A 23813-nucleotide genomic window follows, 5' to 3' on the forward strand; every position below is an offset into this window, starting at 1 on the left:
GTGTGTTTCTAGATCAGGCTGAGGGTTAAGCAGATGTGTTCAGTGTGTGAAAATTCAGTGACCCATACACTTAGGTGCACCTTTCCATCTGTAAATTTTACTTCAATAATTTAAAATAACGTCTTGACATTTTTAAATAAAAAATTATGTTTACAACAATTATCTCTGCAAAACGCTGGCTGTACTTGAAACAAGGGGTTCACTTATATCTTTTAGTTCAAAAAATTGTCCTAAGGGACTGCCCTGGTGGCGCAGTGGTTAAGAATCCGCCTGCCAATGCAGGGGACACGGGTTCGAGCCCTGGTCCGGGAAGATCCCACATGCCGCGGAGCAACTAAGCCCGTGCACCACAACTATTGAGCCTGTGCTCTAGAGCCCGCGAGCCACAACTACTGAGCCCGCGTGCTGCAACTACTGAGCCCGCGCGCCTAGAGCCCGTGGTCTGCAACAAGAGAAGCCACCGCAATGAGAAGCCCACGCACCGCATGGAAGAGGAGCCCTCACTCGCCGCAACTAGAGAAAGCCCACGCACAGCAACGAAGACCCAAAGCAGCCAAAAATAAATAAAATTTAAAAAAAATTGTTCTAAAATTGGCAAGACTCAACTCTTTTTTTGCTTTGCTACCACTATCTCACTTGATTCATGATGTCAGATTTCCTTGAAATTCAAATGCTGGTCTGCAATATAGGTGTGTGTGTGTGTGTGTTCTTGGCTCTGGGAGGGATTCCAGAAACTAGAAATATCCATTGAAGTGAGGAATCCAGCATTTCAGAACAATAGCAGAAAACTCATCTACATGAGAAGAAATTAAAGCAAACACACCTTGGAAGACTCCAGGAAATCTGAATGATCTCTGCATTCTGCTGGGAATCTGAAAGCCAGAGCTGCACCCTCCCCTCAAGCGAGGGGCTTCATAATAAGCAGATTCTGAGGATCAGGCCTGAGCCAGTGGCAGGAGCACCCATCAAGGAAACATTTACACCCGGGCGACCTGGACACCTTTATTGAGACGGTTCACAGGGCCAGTGGGCACTGGGGTTCACACAAACCGGCCGACACGCATGGACCTGGAGCCACGCACCCTGGGGGCACCGCGCGAGCCCCTCACAACACCCGTGCAAAGCCCTTCCAAGGCAAAGGGAAATCCAAGGCCCCACAGCCCGTCCCCCAGGGTGACCACCTCGTCCAGAACACCAGGCAGGACAAACGCAGGTGGAGAAAGCCTTCTCCAGCTCATCTCTGAGGCACTGCCCACCTGTGGGTTCTAAATACTTCTCCAAACCCTGTGGGCCCACGTGAAGCAAGGGGGGAAATTCAGAAAACGCATCCACAACAATAAAACAAAACAAAACAAAACAAACAATCTGCTCGGCACACAGATGTCACTTCCCGACGTCCCTGATGGCAGGACCGCGGGGCTCACAGCCTTTGGCAGCTAGGGGCTCGGCGCGTTGCCTCCCCGGCGTCCACAGGAAAATAGTCCTCGGTTCTGTACAACGCGGGCAGCTCGAAGGTCGGGGCCGCCGGCGTCCACAGCTTCTGAAATGACAGAAAACCGGGTGCCCCATCAGCCTCGTGAAGCCACTTGTTCTGAGACCCAAGAACTCCAGTTGCAGGAGTTCATCTTGCAGGGAGAATAGTCCAGGTGACCAAAGACTCCATGATTCTTTGGTGACACTGCCTATGACAGCCAAAGCCGGCCCATTTGAAACCTGATGGGGAGCTAGGTCGTCAGGGCTGGTCCGTGTCCACGGAGCCCTCCGCAGCATTAGAGAGAACCGGGCTCTGAGGGCGGATGACTGAGAAAGCCAGGTGTACCTCATGCCACCGCGTGCCAGGAAGGGCCGCGAGCCAAGACAGCGCCGTGGGCCAGCCCTGGGAAAGCTGGGGTCAGGCCGATGCTTCTTAGAATGTGCACGCATCTGTGCTGCCTGAAGGCTGGGCCATATGCATGTGTTACTTTTTTTTTTTTAATTGAACCATTTTAAGAAGTGCTTACTTATTTCTGGTGTGGATTTTTGTTGCAGGGAGGTTAGGGAGGGGAGATTTTGCATCAAGCAACCCTCCTCAAGCTTTAGTAACCCTGCGGGTTACACAGGCATCTCGAGGTCAAACCAGTTTTACAGAGGACCGTCTCAAACAGTGCTTCTCAAATGTGACTGCACAGGGAACCTCCTGGGAGAGTTATGGAATGCTTATGCCCAGGCTCCGCCCCCAGAGTCTGATGTCGTTGGTCTGGGGTGAGGCCTGGGCATCGGGGTATTTCAAAGCTCTCAGGTGATTTTCACGTAGAGCCAGGGCCGATCCCAATAACTGTCACCTGCTCGGAGGAGGGAGGGTCTGCTAGGCTCCGGGGCGGACCAGCAGGGAGATGCGCAGGGGTGTGGGGTTCCAGGGGTGCAGAGGGAGGAGGGCTCTGCACTCTCCACCTGGGGTCCCTCTCACCACCCTTCCTGCCCTCCCCCCACAGCTCCGTCTACTGTTTGATCTCCAGGCCACCTCTGCCCGCTCAGCCCAGAGCTAGCTCTGCCCCAGCCTTCAGCTGCAGTCACCTGTGCGTGGCTCTAGCCCGTGGTTAATAACAGCTCCCCCAAAGCCCAGCCCGTCCGCGAGCTCTGCGCTGCACTGGGTGTGTGCTTACCCACCCCCATGCTTGTTCCCCACAGTGACACCGTGACCATCGCCCCCTTCGTGGGTGGTTGGGGGAGACCACGCTCCAGGAGGTGGCTTACCCACCTCCCACCTGTCCGAGCATCTGTCCACTCAACCACTACCTCACTGAGTGCCCAGGGCCGGCTGAGGGCACAGCTGTGAACTAGACGCATCCCCAGCCAGCATGGGGCTCCCTGTCTATCTGGAGACAAAGGAACCAATAGGAAAACACCACCAACGTGCGATGAGGCACCAAGGCCCTTGGAACCCAGAAGAGGCCCATATCATCCTGGAGGGATCAGGAGGTACCCAGAGGCTAAGCACCTAGGACCCCAGCCCCCCGGCCGGAGGGGCTGCGTGGAGGGGTAGCGGGAGGTGCAGTGGTCCAGGCTGCGGACGCCCTGTGCACAGTGCTGGGTGGTGTGCTGGGCCGCGGGCACTGAAGCAGCTCAGTCTGGAGTCGGGCCGGGTCAGAGTGTAGACAGGGATGACGCTGCGAAGCAGGGCCAGATGATGTGGGCTCCTGGAGGCTGAGCTAAGAACTTTATCCTAAGAGACCAGGGACAGAGAGAGAGAGAGAGAGAGAGAGAGAGAGAGAGAGAGAGAGAGAGAGGGAGGGAGGGGGAGAGAGAGAGAGAGAGAGAGAGAGAGAGAGAGAGAGAGAGAGAGAGAGAGAGAGAGAGAGAGTGTGTGTGTGTGTGTGTGTGTGTGTGTGTGTGTGTGTGATAAGTGTTTTAGAAAGAGCAGAGACTAGACTGTAGGGGAAACAGGGGACCAGAGTGGAAACTGTTGCAGGGAGGCATCCCTTAAAGGTGAGAGTGGCTGGATTTGGGGTGAGAGTGAACAGATTCTAATGTCTGAGCCCCGAAGCCCTGAACTACCCCACCCCCCAGCCCACCCTCTGCTGCAGAAGGAAACCACCAAAGGGCTTCAGATAAGGTGGACCGCACTCGGGTGTCTGCGGACCGCTCACCTCCCTGAGTCTCCACCCACATCTGGAAAGCCAGGACGAACAATTCACCTTGGCCAAGGGTCTGCCTCACAAAAGGGCACAGGGAACATTCAACCAGTCAACCCCGGGTCAGCCACTCTTGGCTCAGCCCGCTTGGGGGATACTTGGGACGCGTTTGTCCCCCCTTCGCCCTGCACCTTCCCAGGGCTGCCACCCACCCCTGTGGGCTGGACTTGAGTCCTCTGATAGCGCCGTGACCAAAACACAACGGGGAAATGAGCCCCAAGATGCATTTCACAGCCTGAGGGATGCAGTCTGTGGATAAGCCATCGTTTTAGAATATCCTCAAGTAATGACAGTTCAAAGACCAGCTCCCTTGTCCTGACACATGGCTTGGGGGCCAAAGTGCACTTGGTGATCCTGAAAAGACAGGTTCCTTTCTCTCCTGATCTCAGGACCCAGGCAAGGCCTCATGGGCCCCAAGGGTGAGTGGCCAGGCCGGGTCAGAGCTGGAGTCCCTCTCCTGGAGATCCTGGGCCTCTGGACTCCCTGTTCTTTCTCAAATGGTTCTGCCAACAGGGATGGGGCTTCTGCCTCCTCCCTCAAGGAGACAGGCTTCCAAAAACAGAGAAAATCAATATAATTATGAAGGAACCAAGGAGAAGTAATCCTAAGAGACTCCTTAGCAGCTTTAGATATAATCGTATCTTGAGTTCCAGCGAAATCTAATGCAAGCAGTGGTGGCATCTTTGCTGGTGATGGAGTGGAAACGTCCTTCCTGCACTCAGAAAGCAAGGAGAAGGGGGACGCACGGAGAGGTGAGGCTTCTGCCAGCGCCCAGCCAGGCGGCACCGTGGATTATTAGACAGCGGCTGCACGTGCTCACCAGGACCCCACAGGGGCTCACGAGAATGAGCCATTCCAAACAAGCTTGCTTCCCTTTCCAAAGGGGCCCCCAGCCGGGAAGGTGGCGAGGAAGGCCGTGGAGGCTGGTGCAGCTCTATGCTGGCCCTGGACCAAGCCCCTGCCAACATCTTGGGGCACGTGGAAAATTTGTGGGAAAGTGACACAGCTCATTGGAGATCTGGGCCTGCAGTCAGCCAGGAAGGGGGGCCCTGAGCTGAGCCAGGGGGCTCTGAATGTGGCCACTTCAGCCCCAAACGCTGCTCTTGGAGAGCGGGTGGGCATGGGAAGGGCGTGGGATGTTATTTCGGCCTGTGCAGCCTCCACGTCCCATTCTGGTATCAGCATCTTGACCGTCTTGTGGGATCACTGCTGCCAGCTCCCCAGCGGGGCTGCTCTGCCCACCTCCACAGCTGAAGGATGAGTGAGAGGAGGCCTGACCCACCTGGGCCGTGAATGGTCCAGGAGTGAGCAGGTGACCCCAGCTCACCCAATGAGAAGCAGCTTCGGGACTCTGGCTCTTGGGACAGGGCTGCTTCCTGCCCCCATCCCCCCTTCCCAGGTTCCAGTGAGGACGCGCCGTTAGCCTGACAGTCACCTCTGTCACACTGAGGGGCCTGCTTGAGAGTGAAGCCAACACAAGGAAGCCGAGTTGGGGGTGAAGCAACACAGAGTCCTGACAGTATCATTTGAGCACCTGAATCAAATTTTGCCTGAGGTTAGTGTCACCTTGGGACCTTTCCTGTTCATGAGACCACGGGATTCTCTTCTTTGCTTAAGCCAAGGTGACCTGGGCTGTTGTCACTTGCAACCAAGCCTCCTGCCTAAAGCAAAGAATAAATCCACAGTAGTGCGGACAAGCGCTTGGAAACCAGTGGCGGAATCAGCAGGTGAGGGCTGGCGTGTGAGGCTAAATACAGCCAGAGGCCCCAGATGTTGTCAGGGTGAGCAGGCCCCAGTCGCAGGCACCCCAGGATGCCAAGGAAACCCAGCCCTTTCACACCCATTTTCTCTTGGATTCTGAGGATGACCTGCAACAGGAGTGGTCCCCATCTCAGAGGTCACAGGGGCCAGGGAACCACAGAGCTGGGGTCCACTCAGGCCTCTCCGGCTCCAGGTCCAGCCCCTGCCCATCGCCCTGCTGGGCTCCTGCCTCGAACCCAAATCCTGCAGAATCTCAGAAGGGACTTCAGAGAGCTCCCCCTTCCACCCCTCACCTGCAGCTGGTACTGAGATTCTTCTCCAGGGGCGGCCAGGTAAGCCAGAAGGACTGTCCAACTCCCTGGCGGCGCTTGCTCCAGGCTCCCACCCTCGCCTGCAGGCGGAAAGGTTCCACCAGCCGGGGACAGGATGGGAGGCACAGAAACCTGACACCACAGGTCCAGGGCTCTGCCGCCCTCCCTCCCAGTCCCCCACCCCCCCACCAGCCCGAGCTCCCAGCTGGAGGAGGGCCTCTGGAGCTGGGGTGCAGGGCCTGGCGTGCTCTCCTGGGTCTACACAGCCTCCCACATCTTCCTCACTTCCACCCCGGACCCCCGAGTTCCCAAACCTGCAGCCCACACACCAGATGCATGTGTGTGCTTGGTCGGCTGCATGATTTTTAAAAACTGGAATTAACTGCAAACATGTAAAAAGTCAGGAGATTTCTCAGGAAAAGCAGACTGCCAGCTGGCTACTCTTGGAAAATCAGATGATCTGGAAGCTCCCGGTGGCTGGGCAGAGGAGCCGCGGGTGCTCCCCTGTGGGCCCCAGGGCCCACGGGGCCACGTCACCTTTCTGGAACCTGCTGCTTCCGGTGGTGGATGCCTCGGGGTTGGCCCTCTGGGCTGTCTGCACCACCAAGCAGCTCCTTTCCTGACAAAGCCCCCAAATGGCTGTTGAAGCACGTGGCAAGGGGGAGCCTCGGGCCAGCCCGGCTTCAGGGCCTCTCCTCTGAAGCCCCCCAGTCGGATCACTGTCTGCTGAAGCCCAGCCCACCCACCTCAGGGCCTGTGCCATCTGCCCTCTCCTGCTCCCAGAAATCCCCCACGGCCCCTCATGAGTCCTAGCCCGCCTCGTATCTCCCTCTTGGAAGCCCCAGCTGCATATTCCGGATCCTGGACTGCTTTCTCTCTTTTTTTTTTTTTAAATTTTACTTATTTATTTTTATACAGCAGGTTCTTATTAGTTATCTATTTTATACATATTAGTGTATATATGTCAATCCCAATCTCCCTGAACTGCTTTCTGTTCAGGCCAGGGTCAGCACACTTGTTCTGCAAAGGGCCAGATGGTAAATATTTGCAAGCCCCATAGTCTCTGTCACAGCTACTCAGCTCTACCCTCCCAGCACCAAAGCAGCCATAGGCAACGTGTAAAGTAATGGCATGGCTGCGTGCCAATAAAACTTTATTTACAAAGATGGGGGCAGGCCAGACTTGTTTTTTTCAGTTTGCCCCAGAATTAAATCTATCTTCCTAAATAGAACAGGAATGACAAACCCATCTCTGTATCTCCCATGCAAGTGGGCACTAAGTGATAGGTCACCAGACATAGGCTGCAGGATTTAGGACCAGGCCCACCTTGCTGACTGTCCCCAGGCCGGAGTATTACTTGGTTGGCTGCTCTTGGGTCATCACTGCAACTCCAGCCTGTCCTGGCTCACTAAGCATCCTCCACCTCAAAAGAAAGGCCACACTGCTGTCCCACGTGTGGCCCAGGTTCTGAGGTTCCAAAGTGTGGGTCATCCTCTGGGAGGATGAGGCCTCAGGCTGACCATGGGTGGAAGCTCAGGTAGCCAGAGACTCACCCTCATCCCCCAGGTTACCAGGCACCTCCAGCCCCAGGGGACTTGGGAGAGGCCCATCCTACTGGGAAAACAACAACTATACTTCTTGTGACCCAGGTTACACACATTATCTCTAACCCTCACAGCACTCCTTCAAGGCAGAGGTTTCTCATCCTCTTGAGCCTCACTTTCCTCTCTGTAAAATGAGGATAATACCGTCGACTTCATGGAGTCCTGCCTGGAGCACAGCAGTGATGCTGGAGGTGCTGCATCCACCTTGGGACCATGAGGACAAAAGCCGCCAGCTAAGGATGGTAGGGCAGTAGCCAGGAGAATCAACTGGCCACTCAGGACTTCTTGTCACATGAGGGAAAAACACAAACCCTATTTGGTTAAACCACTTTAGTCAGGTTTCTGTTATGCCGCTGAACACAGCCTGATGGACACATGCTATTACTCTCACCATCACTCCAGTTAATAGCAAGTTGCCCAAGGTGGCACAGGTAGTAAAGGGGTGGAGCCAGGACTCAGCCCAGGTTGTTTGTATGATGAAATGGAATGATCACTAAAAAAGTGAAAACTTGTAGATCTCAAAATAGTTCCAAAAGGTGAAACGGAATTCCAAATAATTGACGTATGCATTGCCCCCTCCAGGAGCTCCACTGCCCTTGAGTGGGCGCTGCGCGTGGTGACTTGCTTCCACAAAGTAGAGTAGGGAGGCGGGGGTGGAAGCGGGAGTAACAGCCTGGTGGAGACACCTGGCAAACACTGCCTCGGCCAGAGGGTCATGGTCAACATCATCAGTGCCACGTCATGTTAACAGCATGTCCCCTGGATCTGATGTGATAAGAAGGGCACTTCACCTCTGTGGTCTTCCTCCCCCAAACCCATAACCCCAGTCTAACCACAAGAAAAACATCAGATCAGCTCTAATTGAGGGACAGTGTACAAAATACCTAACCAATAATCCTCAAAACTGTCAAGGTCATCAAAAACAAGGAGAGTCTGAGAAGCCGTCATAAACCAGAGGTGGCTAAGGAAACGTGACGACTAAATACAATAGGGAACAGAAAAGGACATTAGGGAAAAACTAGTGAAATCCGAATAAACTGCGGAGGTTAGTTAACAGCCGTGTATCAAGGTGGGTCCTACAGCTGTGACAATGTACCACAGTAAAACAAGATGTTAACAATACAGAAAACTTGGTGAGGGATATATGGGAACTCTCTGTATTATCATAGCAACTTGTCTCTAATTCTAAAATGAAAAATTCTATTGGGTGGGAGAGGGGTGGGGGGAAGCAGACAGAGAAGAAACATCTCCGTCCATCAGCACAGACCAAGCCCCCGGCCTCTCTCACTTCAACCACAGTGACCGAGTAGTGAGCATTTCTTGAGTGCCCAGCCCGTTGGTGGGCCCTGCAGGCTCACAGCCCATTCATGCCCACAGCCGCTGAGAGAGGCAGGTGTCCCTACTCCCATTTTCCAGAAGGGGAAACTGAGGCTCAGAGAGACACTTGCCCAAGACCACCCAGCTGGGAACTGGCAGAGCTGAATTCAAACCCAGGCCTGCCCTGCCCCAGCACTGAGCCAGGACACAGGTGGCCCTGGGGCTGAGAGGGGCTGGGGGCTGAGCTCTCGCCCAGGACCTGGGATGTCCCTCCAGCATCTGCTTGCCAACCTTGGGACCCTCGGGAGCGCCCCCTTTAGCCTATTCAGAGATCACAAATGGGCGGCCTTTGGGTAGCGCGGGCATGACTGGATGGGCTTATGCAAATTTAAAAATGAGTTACCTGCCAACATGGAAGAACCAGGATGGTTCAAATAAACATCAAGTTCCTGTTTCCCTTGAACAATGTAGTTACCTGGCCACACTGGGCCCATATTCCTGCGGGGTGCATCCAGCTGGCCCCTCTCCACAGGGCATGTGCTGTCAGGCTTGCCACTGTCTCCGCCAGGCCTGACTCACTTGTCCGCAGGACCTGCCGAGCCCCGCGGGCATCTGAGCTGGCAGCGGCTCCAGGCTCACGTCACCGTGGGGCTGTCGAGGAGCTGGATGCTTCCCATCCGAGGCCCAGGCCCCCTGGGGCGGGGACGGCCAGCCTGGGCCGCTGCCGAGACCAGCGGCTGCTGCCCTATACCCGAGGTCCCCTCCAGTGCACTCCAGGGCCCGGGAGGCAGGTATGGCAATGGGGCCGTTTTGTGGAGGGGAAAGCTGGCTCGGAGGCGACAGCGTAGGCCGTGTGCCCAGGGTCACACGGAGTTAAGCGGGCTCCTCTGAGCTCCTGGCACCGGCCCCCACCTCAGCCAGCCAGCACGGCCTTCACCGCGGGTCCCGGCCTCCCTCCTCGGTCCCCCTCACAGGCTCTCTGCACCTCAGACCACGCCTGCCTGCCCTGCCTGCAATGTCTGTGTCTGCTCCAGGGGCCCCAGGCTTCCACCCTGACAGCTGGGAGCAGAGTCCCTCCCATTTCTCTTAAGCAGCCCTGCGTGCCCGCTCCTGCCCGTAGGACTGGGCTGGCCGGCCTCACGGTGGCTGCACGGGAGCTGCCCTCCCGCCCCTGCCTCCACCGGCCCGGTCACCTCGGCTGCTGGTGGCAGCGGGAGGCTGCTGCAGCCCTGGCGACAGGAACAGGGCTGGGGGCTCCCAGATGGGGCAGCCCCTACCCAGGGGGACCCCAGCAGCAGGGACAAGCTAGTATAATCTTGTTAGAGGCGGTGCTGACCCCGGCAGCAGCCCTAGACGGCTTCCAGGTCCCCGTGGATTCGGCTTTCAGCTGGAGGAAAAGCTTTAACACGGAAACCAGCAGAGAAGGAGCCCCAGAAGTTCTGCCAAGACACTGGCTACTAAATTCAAACTCATATGGGGTCTAGGAGGAAAGACAGGACACCAGGTAGGCGGAGTCATGGCACAGCCCCCTCCAGAACTAGGTCTCTGACCCAGAGTCTGATCTCTCCAACCTTGGCCCCTCTGCCCACCACCCCGGGCCCTCTGCCCTCCCAGCACCATCTCCTGGAGGAGGGAGGTGTCTGACCTGGGCTTTGCTTCTCATCACCCGGCCACTGAGTGTAACTGTCTAATTACCATGCACTTATATGTATATTGGGCACCTGCTACATTCCAGAGACTCAAATCTGAAGATCACAAAGGCTCTTTACAGACGAGCAAACTGAGGCTTTCAGTGGTCAGGTGACTCCCTGTGGGTCCACCCACTAACCGGAACCTCAATCAACCCAGGTTGCCCAAACCGGAAAGCTGGGGGCCACCCAACTTCCCACGACACATCCAGCCCATCCTCAATCCCCTCTGCTAATTCTTCCCCAATCCCTCTCCCCATCGCCACTGCCATCCCATCTCCCAGCCTCTGCTCTTGCCCTCAACTCATTCTCCACATGGCAGCCTGAGGGGCCGTCTTAAAAAACAAGTCTGATCCTCCAGCAAGTCCCGCACTGTAGCTAGAATAAAATCCAGCTCCTCAACGAGGCCTTCAGGCCCTGCCACCGTGGTCCCCAACGCGTGAGCAGTCCTCAGGCGTGTCCTGCTTGGCTTCCACGGGGCTAAGTTTCCTAGTACTGTTGTCTGTTTGGTTGCTGGTGTCCTCATATTTTTGAATGAAATGCCATTTCTCTTTTAAAAAAGGATTTCAAGCTTCCCTTTAAAAAAATCCCAAGCTCTGGGCCACTGGACCGTGATGGGCAGCCGGCGCTGAGCAGTGGCCCCTCCTTTCCAGGAGATGCGTGCTCTCGCCTGCGTGGTCCGCCGGCCGCATCGCTTTGGCCACCTGTCTGCCAGCTGTCTGCCACCTTGGAGCTGGGGGGGTTTGACCCCAGATCCACATGATCCAGCCTGACTCTCTAAACTCCGTCTGTCACCTCCCATCACTCACGACCCTCCAGCCTGGGGCTTTCTTTCTGCTCCTGGATCTCACCAGGGTCTGCTTGACGGGAGACCTTTGCACCTGCTGTCCCCCCAAGGCCTTTCCACAAGGTCTTCCTCTGCTGGTTCCTTCCTTCCTTCAGACTCTCCTAAGGGACGCCCAGTTTCATCTGTGTCACCTTCCCTCCTTCACGGTAGCACTGTGGAGCCTAGCCTGTTTACCTCTCTCCTCGGTTACCACCCGGCTCCCCACCAGGCCGAGCTCCATCGGGACGGGCACCGAGCCAGTCGTTAGGGCCACGGCCCCAGCAGCAGCTGGAGCCTGGCGCACAGGAGACACTCAGGCAACGGGAAACGGATGAATCTTCTCACCACCCCAGGCAGAGCAGGAAGGGCCTGGGGGTTGGCCTTTCGCCAAGTCAGGGCCCCGGAGCCTGAGACCAACGATGACAATCACGTCTCTGGATGAGGACGCCTGGTCGGCCCGATTCTGGAGTCTCGGGGTGGCTCAAGGCTGGTGACCCCACCCTGGCCAGGTCTGTGACCCACATTAAAAATAGAGCACACATAGGGGCTTCCCTGGTGGTCCAGTGGGTGAGACTCCGCGCTCCCAATGCAGGGGGCCCGGGTTCGATCCCTGGTCAGGGAGCTAAGATCCCGCATGCCGTGTAGCGTGGCCTAAATAAATCAATAAAGCACACAGTAAAAGCAATGCACTGCCCTGGAGGGGAGCCTGGAACAGACAACAGACGAGGAAGAAAAATCTGGTAACATCCAAAGCCTGGTGTTCAGTGAACGGTACTGGACCAATGCGGGGTCTTGGTCTTGACAGCTCTCTGAGGTGACGCGAAATGACACTAAGACCCCATGCGACGAAATAAATAAATAAATATTTTTAAAATAATAATAATAAATAAATAAGAAAATAAAGCTCATCCCCGGCAGCATATGTGAAGCACTGAAGGGAACAACACAGATAATGAGCTATTAAATAATAGTAATACTAATGTCGCTGATAATAATAATAATAATGGCAGCTAAACCTTACATTATCTCAATCACTGTTCATGACAATCCTATGCAGAGGATAGGACTGTAAATCCCATTTTATAGATGTGGAGACTAAGACGCAGCAAGCTTAAGATCCACTCAAAGCACGACGCTTGCAAGTGACGGGCAGGGCCGGCCTCATGGCTTGGTCTGATGCTCTGCTGTCACCGTCTTGAAATTCTTAGTAAGTTCTGACAAAGGGGCCCCAGATTTTCATTTTGCACTGCACCGGCCAATTCGATAGTGGGTCGTGGTGACAGAGGTGGATTCCACACTGGGAACTGTGTTCTCCATCCTCAGAAAGGTCACTCAGGATCAGCTCTGTGCACAGCGTGGAGCCAGCGCTCCTGGCTAAGAAAACATCATGGGGCAAAGGGTGGCCGCAGGATCAATGGCAGAGTTTGGGGGACATCAGTGGATGGATTTGGCTGGGACTGTCATACTCTTGGCTTAGAACAGGGAAAGGAAGATCCTTTTCCAGGCCAGGGCGACAAACCAGCTGCCCATGCCCAGCGGCATGCTCAGCCGAGCGGCCTCCCTGTCAGATGGAGATTCTCCACGTTCACGTCCGTGAGCCCACACCAACATCTGGCCAGGGCCCAGCAGCTGGCGACTGTCACACCAGAGCCGTACATTTCTCACTCTGATGCCGATCATCAATAGAATCCTCAAGGTTTTGTTGGCTGACCTCGAAGGTGGTTGACTCCACAAAAGAATGTTAGAAATAGCACCAATCAGCTCGGGGAAGCAGAAAGCAAACACAGACACAACCGACCATTCTGTCGGGATCCCAAACGTGGGCAGCTGTTCTCCATTAAATAAACAAGCCATCAGGGCAAAAACAGAGGCATCCACCAGGACCAGCAGGCGTTCAGAAGCCACCCACGGGCCCACCTCTCGCCCTCGCCCAGAAAGACGCTTCGCCCAGGACTGCCTGCTTCTGAGGCAACGCCCGCACTGTCACCTGGGCCCCTTCTCTCCCACTCCAGGCATCTGGGTGGCCTCAGGAGCCTCTTCCCAATCCACCCTTGACTCAGACACCGGTGCCCTCAGAGCTCCAGCCTGGTCTCAGCCCCAGCCTGTCCTTTGCCACCGGGTGGCCTGCGAGCCTCGGACGGTTACCGTCACTGCACCAATCCCATCTCTGCAGCCCCAGGGGCTCGGGCACTGATCTCACGAAGCCCCTTCACAGGAACTCACCTCATGCGCTGTCCTGGTCGGACTAGGACATTTCATCCATTGGGCCCCCGAGCGTGGAAAGGGATGGTTTCCAAAGTCTGGGAAATAACGTTTGAGAGCGAGAGAAAGGAAAAGAGGGAGAGACAGAGAGAGCTCGGTGGAAACAGAGATGAAGGTAATTACAGCGGGAGAAGGAGACACAGACAAAGGGAGGTAGAGGCAGAAACAAACGTACAACAGACAAAACCCAAGAGAGGAAAATATAAAAGAGAGAGAACTGAAATCAAGAGAGATGTGGAAACCAGATAAGGGGGGGATTCAGAAAGAGGGGAAATAGATGAAAAGGAGGAGGAAAAAGATGGAGGAGAGAGGGAAAAACGAGGAAATAAGAGAGGAAAGGAGAGGGAAGCGATGAGTAGCCCTGACAGAAAAGTGAGGCAGCCAGGAGGCGGCAGCGGCAGCGGTGGGGACCAGGGCGCGGGGAGCGGACTGTGCCGGGAGCTGGGGAGTCGGTCCACGGGTTCAGGGCCTCTCCAACCCCAAACCCTGTCAGTGTGCACGCAGGGACACAGAAAGACTCCCCACCCTCACCCCGCCTTAAACCCCATCCCTTTGTCAAAGAAATAATAATATTCTGAAAGGACAAAGGCCATCTCAGAAGACAGGTCAGTCTCTGTTGAATGGACTCCATCTGGCCTGAGGGGCAACACTTTGCTCTTTTCTCACTTTACTCGGGACTCCTGGAAACCTCTCATCTGCACCCTCCACCCCAGGGAGGGGCTCTTGGCCTTATCGGGGTCCCCACCTTCCCTGGCTGCAAAGCGAGAAAGGAGAGAGAGAAATCCTGAGCTGCTCCCCACCCATCCCATCCAGCCCAGGCCTCCAGCCCCGCATCAGCCTGGCGGCCCCTCGCAGGGACCTCTTCCCATCTCTCAGTCACGGCTGCATCCCCCGTGCCTAGAACAGCACCTGGTACGCAGCAGACGCTTAATCGCTAAGTGCTCGCTCCGCCTCCCTGGGTGATCCCATTCAGCCTCAGAGCTAAGGCCTCGGGCTCCATGCTGGATACCTCCAGCCCTGAACCCCACACTCCAACCCTGGCTCCACCTGCAAAGGCCTCCAGATGGACTCGATTCACAAGGCAACTTGGATGAATCTCCGGAGAATTATGCTGAGTGAGAAAAGCCAATCCCAAAAGGTTACATGCTGTATGATTCCATTTATAGAACATTTTGGAAATAGCGAAATTTTAGAAATGGAGGACAGATTCGTGGCTGCCAGGGGTTGGGCGAGGGCTGAGGGAAGAAGGGTGAAGGTAGTCATAAGAGGACATGAGAAATCCCTGTGGGGTTGGGACAGTCCAGAGTCAGGAGACAGGAGCCTAAATAAAATAAAACTGTACAGAATGGATACAACTGTATAGAACTTAAAACGCACACAAGTGAGTCCAGGTAAAACTGGGGACATCCCAGTATGAGCAACACATCGTATCCAGGTTGCTATCAGGGTTGTGACGTTGTACCACGGTTTTGCAAAATGTTACCATTGGGGAAAACTGGGCAAAGCGTACGAGGGCACTGTCTCTGTATTATTTCTTATAGCTGCTTGTGAATCTATAATTGCCTCAGTAAAGAATTTCAATTAAAGACACACACGCGTTTCCCCCCCTCCACGCTGGTCGCTAGTCCAGGCCACCAGCATCTCCCTCTGGACCATCCCAGCAGCTGCGACCTCCCAACTGCCACCCTTGCACTCCCAGCATCTTCCTCCACATTTCAAAACCCTCCAGGGCCCAGTCCTTGCACAGGCCCCACGACCGGCACCTCCAGCTCCAACACGCCGCCCGCCAGGCCTCACCACTCCCCTTCCAGCCCAAGACACCTGTACACTCCCCCCCCCCCACCTCCCCCAGGGCGCCAGCCACCTCGTCATCGTGCTACATGTTACCTTCTCAGTGAAGCCTTCCCCGACCACCTCCTGCCCCCAGACCCACCTCTCCCTGCCTTCCTTCACCTTTCTTTCTCCCCTTTATATATTACACTAGACTATCGGCTGCTGGAGGGCGGGAACATTCTCTGTCCTCCCTGGGTTCCGAGGCTCTGAAACAGCACCTGGCTCATATAGATGGTAGATGATAGGTATTTGTTGAGTGAATGAATGAATGAGTAAATGAATGAAAAGAGGGGTGGTGGGTGGAGATTTGGCATCAAAGGAGTTAAGCCCGGCCCAAGGGCTGGGGAAGGAAAGGGTGAAGGGCTGGGATTGCACACGTGGCAGCTCCTGGAGCAGCCAAGAAGGACTTAAGGGGACCGTAGGGGGAGGAAGAGGCCGGTATGTGCGCAGTACAGAGGGGGATGGGCGGGGCTGTCCTCCAAGCACAAGATCTCTCTAGGTCTCCAGGAGCAAAAGCCCAAGGTACGGAGGGAGAGAAGCCAGGGCAATACCCTGCAGGCCGGGCCACGCTGTTGACCCACCCCCACCCCCCACCGCCCCGCAGGCTCTCAAGAGAACCAGAAACAGGGGTTGGGGTGGAGGCCGAGCTCACTTTCTGGGGCCTCCGGGGGCCGAGGGGCCAAGCCTCAGCAGCTTCCCACCGCCTGGCCATTCCCGCCGAAGTGGCTCAAGCTGCTTGTGGGAATGAGGGTGGGCGTGGGGGCAGGCGTCACAGAGGATTTGCACTCTTAACATCCCCTCCAAAGCCCTACGTGGGGTTGCCAGTGCTGAGAGGAGGACCCCTTCCTCCAGCACAGTAAACGATGCCCCATTTCCAAATTCCTCAAATGGCAGTGGTCCCTCTGTCTAGCTGTGTAACCTTGGCCAGGTCACTTAACCTCTCTGTGCCTCATTTTTCTCATCTGGAAACAGGGCTAATACTAGTTTCTACCTCATAGGGTGATTTGCCCAAATAACCCAAAGTGCTTAGAAAACAGTAAGTGCTCAATGAATGCTGGGTAATTTCATTATTATTACGGCCCCCTGAATTCTTTTAAATGATGTCATTAGCTTGCGAACAGCCCAAGTGTACAATTTGTAACACTGCGTTTTTAGTATTGAATGCATTCAGCTTCAAAACATGAACATTTAAACTGAATCACAATTGTGGAAGCCAGTCCAAGGAGCCCCAAAAATTATCCAGAACACCTCTCAACCCCTAAGAGGCATGGCTCATCATCAGTCAGGTGGCCAGGCTCACAGCAGATGCTCAATAATGCCTGCTGGCCAGTGACAGATTACGGGGGGCCACACCGGGCACAAATATGCTGGCGACCAGCCCTGTGAGCAGCCCCCCGGCCTGTGGCCTCTGAGTTCTCTCCCAGCAATGACTGCTGCCATCTGAGCCCCTCCTGCCCACAACACCCCCCCCACACACACTCCTGGGGGCACTGTCCGTGGCCTCTGGAGCCAGGTCCAGGCCAGCAAAGAGCTGCCAGACACGGGAGGGGAAGAGGCAGTGCCAGGGCCACGATGCTGAGATCCCCAATCCAGGTAACCATGGGCACCTCCCAAGCGGTGCTCAGTGATGTCCATCCCTGAAGCAGCCACCTCCCTGCTCTGGCTTCTTACTCCATGTAAAAGCCAGGATTCCCCCCTCTCTAAAGTGCCCAGGTTAATTACTAGGACCCTCCAAGTAATGGGAACTTTGGCCTTGACATTATGTCTGGCAACGTGACAAGGTGTGATGGTATCAGCTGGAACAGGCACCTGGATGAATTTACTGCTTAATGAGACGTGGTTTATTTTCCCGGCAGAAAACTGACCATGAATGGAGCCAAGTTCAAGAACTTCCCAAGCTCCTTAGGCATTAAAGGGATCACACTTTCTCCAGATGCCCCAACTCCAGCTGTAGGCATCACACAGGTTTCTGCACTAAGGAGGGACTCACCTCCCTCCACTCATCACGTCACCAGGAACCTGCAATTGCTGACGGGAGCTGCCGGTCCTCTGCGCGGCCCTGCCTCGCTCAGGAATGCCGTGCGACCTAGTGCCAAGCTGGTGCCACACATTGGGCCATGCTGTCCCCTGCCACAGCCCTTTCCTGGCCTCTCTTCTCGCTTTTTACTTTTCTTTTTGTGCACTGCGCAGCATGCAAGATCCTACTTCTCCAACCAGGGATCAAACCTGCGTCCCCTGCAGTGGAAGCGTGGAGTCTTAACCATTGGACCACCGGGGAAGTCCCACTCATATCCCCTTTTCTGTCGTGCACAGGAGTCAGAAGCACGCAGCCCACCTCATAATTATCTGCTGCAACGCCCGCCTCTGGGTGTTTACTTTCTGGGGTGACCTAGAGCTCAGGCAGGGACCAGTCTCATCACTTCTGCATCCGCTGGTACCCAGTTCACAGCCATTATTACTAACAGTTCCCACACACTGAGACTACGGCACACGAAGCACGTCCATGCTGGACCCCCCCCCCCCGCAACTGTGGACCCACTTATGTCCAGTGAGGACACCAGGGCTCCGAGAGGGGCAGTGAGCGTCCTCGGCGCCGCCAGCCAGCGGACACAGACCGGACTCAGACCTGGCCTGCCCCTCCACTCCCCAGAGGGAGGTGGCCCACTCGGGCCCATAGCCGTTCTCTTTCCATCTGAGGAGGGGGGTCCCAGTGAGAGCCCTGAGGGGAGCCGGAGAGATGCAGGACTGGGGAGGGACTGGGGGCAGGGGGCACAGTCAGGGCTTGTGATTGTGTGTGTGACACAAGGAGAGACACAGGCAGAGAGACAAGGAGACGGAGACCCAGAGACACAGGGAGAGAGGCAGAGACAGGCAGATGAACGAGTCGAAGACGGGACCAGACGAGACACAGAGGTTGACAGGGCTGAGGTCTCCACGCGGCAGGAACCACAGCCCGGGCCGCTCCGCAGGGTGTCAAATGAACGCGTGGCCCATGGTAGGGAGGAAGTAGAAGAGGTGGGGCTCGGAGGGGACCCTGTGGGTGCCTGTCCGCTCAAGACCCAGCATCACCTGGGATGTCCTCGGGCTGGGCCTCTGCTGGGGAGCCCCTCTCCTAAGCCTCCGCCTCGGCCAGAGCAGCCGTGGTCCCGGTGGGAGCAGCGGGGGAGGCCGGCCCAGAGGGGACGGTGGCTCAGGGAGAGTGAACTGTCCCAGTCCGACCCCCTCTGGTGGGAGCTGCAGTGACTCTGCAGAAACATACGGGGCTGGGACAGTCAACTCCTCCAAAGGGCGCTTTCTACCAGACGAACGCCAGCGGCCATAGGCACTGAGCGCCAGCTGTGCGCGCACCGGATTCCAGGGGCAGCGAGGAGGAATGCTCGGAGATGCAGGCGCTGAGCCAGTCAGCTGGGGGGCATCTTGGCCGCTCCCCTTCCCTCCTCCAGCCCACTGTGGGCAAGTGACTCCCCCTCTTCCTGCCTCAGTTGTCTCTTATAAAATGAGACCAGTGATGGCAGCCCACCTCTCTGCAGCCAGCAGAGACTGAGTAATGCGCACCGAGGTCAGCCCAGGGCCCTCAGCACGGCGACTGCTGTGTAGACATTCTCCGTACACCTGGCTCCTCCTTCTGTGATCCACAAGCCTCGGCACCTGGAACAGGGCCCACGGCACAGTAGGTGCCTGACAGAAGTTCACCGAATAGAAAGGGAATCACGCACATCCAAACCCTCAACCTGCACCCCTGTGAGCCCCATTTCACGGAGGGGAAGCGGAGACCCTGCTCCAGGCCACGGAGCTAGCAAGCAACACCGCCAAGGTACAAACCCAGGGCTGCTGGGCTCCAGAACCCATGGTTTCATTTATTTTTAAATGTTTTATTCCGGAAATTTTCCACAGTCATAGAACACAAGCAAAAGCCATGAAGGGGCTATGATGAGCCCCACGTGCTGTTGCCTAGTTTTGACAACGGTCATTCATCTGGGCCAGTGATGCCTAACCTGGGGCAACCTGGCCTCCAGGGGACATTTGGCAATTTCTGGACACCTTTTTGATTGTCGCAGCCAGGAGGATGGTGCTACCGGCATCTAGTGGGTGGAGACCAGGGATGCTGCTAAGCACCCTACAATGCACAGGACAGACCCCACCCCAGAGAACGGTCTGGCCCCAAATGTCAACAGCGCCGACGGTGCGGAAGCCTGGTTTGAGTCCAGTCCATGCTCTCAACCACGCCCTCTCCAAGTGCTGCAGGAGTTTGGTCTACACACTGTGAGAAAGGGGAGAGGCCTGCGCCATGATATGGGGACCTGGGAGGGCAGAATCGCTCTAGGAAGGGTGACCTTGAGAGTGATGCTCTGGTTAGAAAAGTGGGTATTGGGAGCTGCATTTGTCAACACTTCACATAAGACTGAGGAAATTTCAAATCCTCAGAAAATAAGGATGCCCTATGGAGAGTACTTGGAGAGGGCCCCACCGAGTGCCTCTGCCGGCACTGCCTCTGGGGAGAACCAGCCCCTTTCGAGAAGAGAGCTCGTGGCCAGCCCTGGGCCCTTGTAGCCCTCACATCTGCCTGCTCAGCACAGCCTGTAGCTCTCCAGGCCAATCCCCGCTGCTGTGACATCGGCCCCCTCTCTCCCTCCCTTGGTAAAGGGGCATTGACCCTCCAGACTCTGTAGTAGACACCAATTTACCGTAGGTCTTTGCTAAGACATAGATGGAGGCCTGTGAGGCAACAGGCCCCCTGAGGAGACTTCTTTGAGGCTCTCAGGCAAGTTTTCAAAATCAATTGATTTCACATAGAAACCTGCATCCCCAACCTCCCTTCCTTAAGAAAGGGCAAGGTCAGGCCACTCTGAGCCTTTGTTCCCAGCTGGAGGGGAGGGCACCTGCCTCTCCCATTGGCCACAGTCCCCACCCAGACCCTGGGCCTCACTCAGGGCCCTACCTGATCCCAGGCTCTGAAATCAAATGGGGCCAATGCCTGGCTCAGATAAAATGTTCTAACTTCTCTGAGCCTCAGTTTCTTCATCTGTAAAGTGGGAATGTTGACAGTACCTATGTAACAGGTGGGCATGAAGATGAACCAGGCTAGGGCAGGTAAAGTGCTAGCTTGTGTCAACCCAAAGAAGAGCCCAGAAAACTGGCTGCTGGCACCAACATTGTCGTAACTACTATTAGTAAGTCAAAGATAATACAGTCCTTACCCTTGAGAAACTCTTAGTCTTGGGGAACAACAAGTGAAAACACAGATGACTGTCCAAGGTGCTGTGCCAACAGTGGAATGAACAGGGGGTTGGGGAGTCCGGAGGAACGTTGCCTGGGGGTATCCAGGTGGCTTCCCAGTGGTGGTGACATTCAATTTAGCCTTGAACAATGAATAAACATTGCCAGGCAGGGAGCAGGAACGGTCTTCTAGGCAGGGGACCAGCATATGCAAAGGCCATAGGCAGTGTCCACCAGATCCAGAGATGGCAGGACTGGGCTTGAGGATGCTCACAGGGGACGTCCCTGACAGCGGCGGTGCTCGGAGATGGTGCATTGTGTCCCTCCAACCACAGAGAAGTTGGGGTGCTCCCACGTAGGCCTCAACAGTGCCCCCCAAAATAAAAACTCCTCCTTGTGGTAAGGAACTTCCTCCCCACTCAAAATCTTAACAAAAATGCAACACTTAAAAAAAAAACCTGACCCCCAAACCAGCCTGCCAGGGGCCCTCTGTCCCTCCCCTGCACGTGTGCCACCAAATATCTGGAGTCAAACAAATCTGTTAACGTGTGAGTGCTGAGTAACTCCCTGAGAGCCAGTCTGGTGGGGGATTGGCAGGGGGGCTGGGGACCAAGCACCACTCGGCCTCCATTGTTGCGTTAATATTTGCCATCTGCTCGTGTTGCATTTTTACCGCAAGGGATGATGGGGGCAGGAGAAGGAGAGGCCGCTGCAGGGCCGGGAGAAGGCGCCATGGAATCTCCTCTGCCTTCTTTGTGTTGCTGCCTTGCTAGGCCTCCACCACTGAGATAAAGCCCCGGCCAGGCTGTGCCTCCTTCCGGGAGTCACCCCTCCAGGGGGATTGGGCAGAGGGAGAGGGAGGGGGAGGCGGCCCCAGCCAGACAGAGCCTCCCCCTTCCCTGGGCTGGGCGGGGAGGGGCGGGGAGGGGAGGGGGGGGTCGGGTACGGAACGGGGAGGGGAGGAGGCGCCGAGCCTGGCACTGACGACTCCTACAGGCCAAGCCTGGGCAGGACAGCTCCGCCCACAGCCTCCGCTACCTCCAGGAAAGCCCAGGACGCGGCCCCAAGCCGCTGCGGAGAGAGGCAGGCATGGACACTCATCCCAGCTCTCCACGGCCTGGAGACCACCTCCAGAGAAATCTGGGGGAGGGGGGCTTCCAAGGGCCATGGAAGCCTTCAGAGCATCCATTGACTAGTATTTATTGAACACCTACTGCATGCTCAGCCCGGGTAGGAAACTCAAATGCCCACAGGCAGGTAATGACAATGGGCGTCTTGGGCCAGATGGCGGCTCAGCGGGGACACTGCTCAGGGGCCGAGACCTCTGCTTTTTCAAGCGAAGCCAGAGGTGTACATTCTTCTGTGAAATTTGCTTTTCTAAATGCTGGCAACTAATTCAAATTAAACACATGCATATGCCAAGCTGGCCAAAGAACGTATGTGGGTGGGGCAGACTGGGTCCAAGGACCTCCAGCTGCAACCTCCACATTCTAGGTTGTGGTTCCTGCACTCGGGAAGATCACAGAGATGGGGAGGGACACTGAATGAGGTCTAAGCTGGATCAGATTCTGGCTCTGTTGCCTATGCTGTGTGACCCTGGGCAAGTGAACGGCCCTCTCCGAGCCTCAGGTCCCTTTCTCAAATGATATCATTTACCTCTGGGGTTGTTATGGGAAGTCGAGACGAGGCACCGAAAGTCCTTCATGAATGCTCTCAATACAACTACCATAGTTGCAGCACTAGTAGATGTGTTCATCATGCTGCTCCCAAAAGCTGAGGGCTCCTGCTGGGGCTGGTGCAAAGTGAAGGAAGGTGCCATGGGCTTTCCACTCTTCCCTGGTCCCAAATGCCTCTGAAGGGGTGGGGCCTGTGGGATACAGGCCATCAGCCTAAAATCCAGAGCTGGGGAGTGTGCTGGGTGTGACCCACAGGTGCAACAGATTTTTTTTCCCCAAGATGTTTAACATTTAGAAAAATTAGTTGCTGACTTTTAGACATTAGAAGATTCATATAAAACTCCACATGCCCAGCTTTCTCCCCAAAATAGAAAAATCTACATTCTTGACCCCATTTCTGCAAGGCTGCTTCTGGAAATCTCCACCCCTATAGGTAAGGCAGGGGCTCTGCAATTCGCCACCGTCCCCACCACTCCTTACTGTCTCACACCTGGCAGACACACTCACTTATGTTACCAGATCGCCCCCTGGGCATGTGCGGGGTGAACAGGTGAGCCGGGCAGGCCCAAGGCCACAGTCCCCCCGGGCAGCCTGGCTCTGTGCAGTGTCAGGACTTGGCCCCAAGTGGTTTTGCTATTAGCCAGAGAGCCTTCCTTGGAAAGCACCAGACTGTTATCCATTGGAAAATTAATCAAAGTGACACCTCGTGAACAAGATGTTTTGGCTCGGTGGAAAACAAACAGCGGTCTACAACAACTTAGCGCGGCTCTTCTGTGCCCCTGGGTGCGGGCCCCGAGTGGAGGGCCTGGCGTGGTCAGAACACCTGTGGCAGCCACTTGGCCATGACCGGGCCTGGACCAAGGGGACATGGGGACACCTGACATGGTCTCCACGCCCCTCCAAGGCCTGCGGCCCGTACAGCTCCACCTCCATCTCACTTTCGCTTCCACATATGTCTGAAACCGTCTCCAGATGTGAGGGGCCCTCTGTGTGCAGAGACAGGGCTGCCTCCTCAGGCAGGGTCTCTGGGACCCAGACACAGGGCCAGGAGACCTGGGCGCCCTGACTGGAGCGCCTTTTCTCTCTTCCAGTTGGACAAAGGCCCCGAGACCCGGCAAGGCGAGGATTCCGGTGAACTCAAGGCACAGCATGAGATGTTTCCAGGCCGAGGAAACGCACTCCTAACCGTTGAACTCTGAGGCTTGAAGGGCACCCACGCACCCTGCTCAGCTCTCATGGTCAAGTCTAAACAAGACATCGCTGACCCCAAATGCCAGCCTTAGCTCAGGGTAGAGAATGAGCCCTGGAAATTCCCCAAGCAAAGCAAATTTACCAAGTCCCTCCCCGGCTACAAACCCTTCCATGGCTTTCCATTGCCCTTAGAGACCCCGCCCACCCAATCTGGCCCTGACCTCGTCTCCCACACTCCACCCCCCCGGCTCAGTCCCCACGCTGGACTTCCCGCTGTTCCTCAGGCACCAAGCTCAGTCCCACCCCAGAGCCTCAGTGCCTGCATCCCCGCTGCTGGGTGCACCCTTTCTTCTGACTTCAGGCTGTTCTCACTCACCATCCAGGTCTCAGCCTACACGGCCCCTCCTCGGAGGCCATGCCTGGTTCCCTCAGAGCAAGCCGGGCCCTCTTTAGAAA

At 55.9% G+C, this 23813-nt stretch overlaps 1 protein-coding gene across 2 annotated transcripts in view; it reads right to left on the bottom strand.

Moving 5' to 3' along the window:
• Positions 1 to 941: 941 nt before the first annotated feature.
• Positions 942 to 23813, bottom strand: part of BCAS4 (breast carcinoma amplified sequence 4) — a 58490-nt gene continuing 35618 nt past the window's right edge. Inside the window, exon 5 of one of the 2 annotated variants that reach the window (XM_061209781.1) lies at positions 942 to 1537. In XM_061209781.1, the coding sequence (XP_061065764.1) occupies positions 1421 to 1537 (117 nt within the window). In that variant the 3' untranslated portion in view covers positions 942 to 1420. Of the gene's footprint in view, positions 1541 to 23813 lie in introns of both variants that reach the window. The other variant, XM_061209780.1, reaches the window with a different exon arrangement.

Source organism: Eubalaena glacialis, chromosome 13 (genome assembly GCF_028564815.1).
Source record: "Eubalaena glacialis isolate mEubGla1 chromosome 13, mEubGla1.1.hap2.+ XY, whole genome shotgun sequence".
NCBI classification, from domain to species: domain Eukaryota; kingdom Metazoa; phylum Chordata; class Mammalia; order Artiodactyla; family Balaenidae; genus Eubalaena; species Eubalaena glacialis.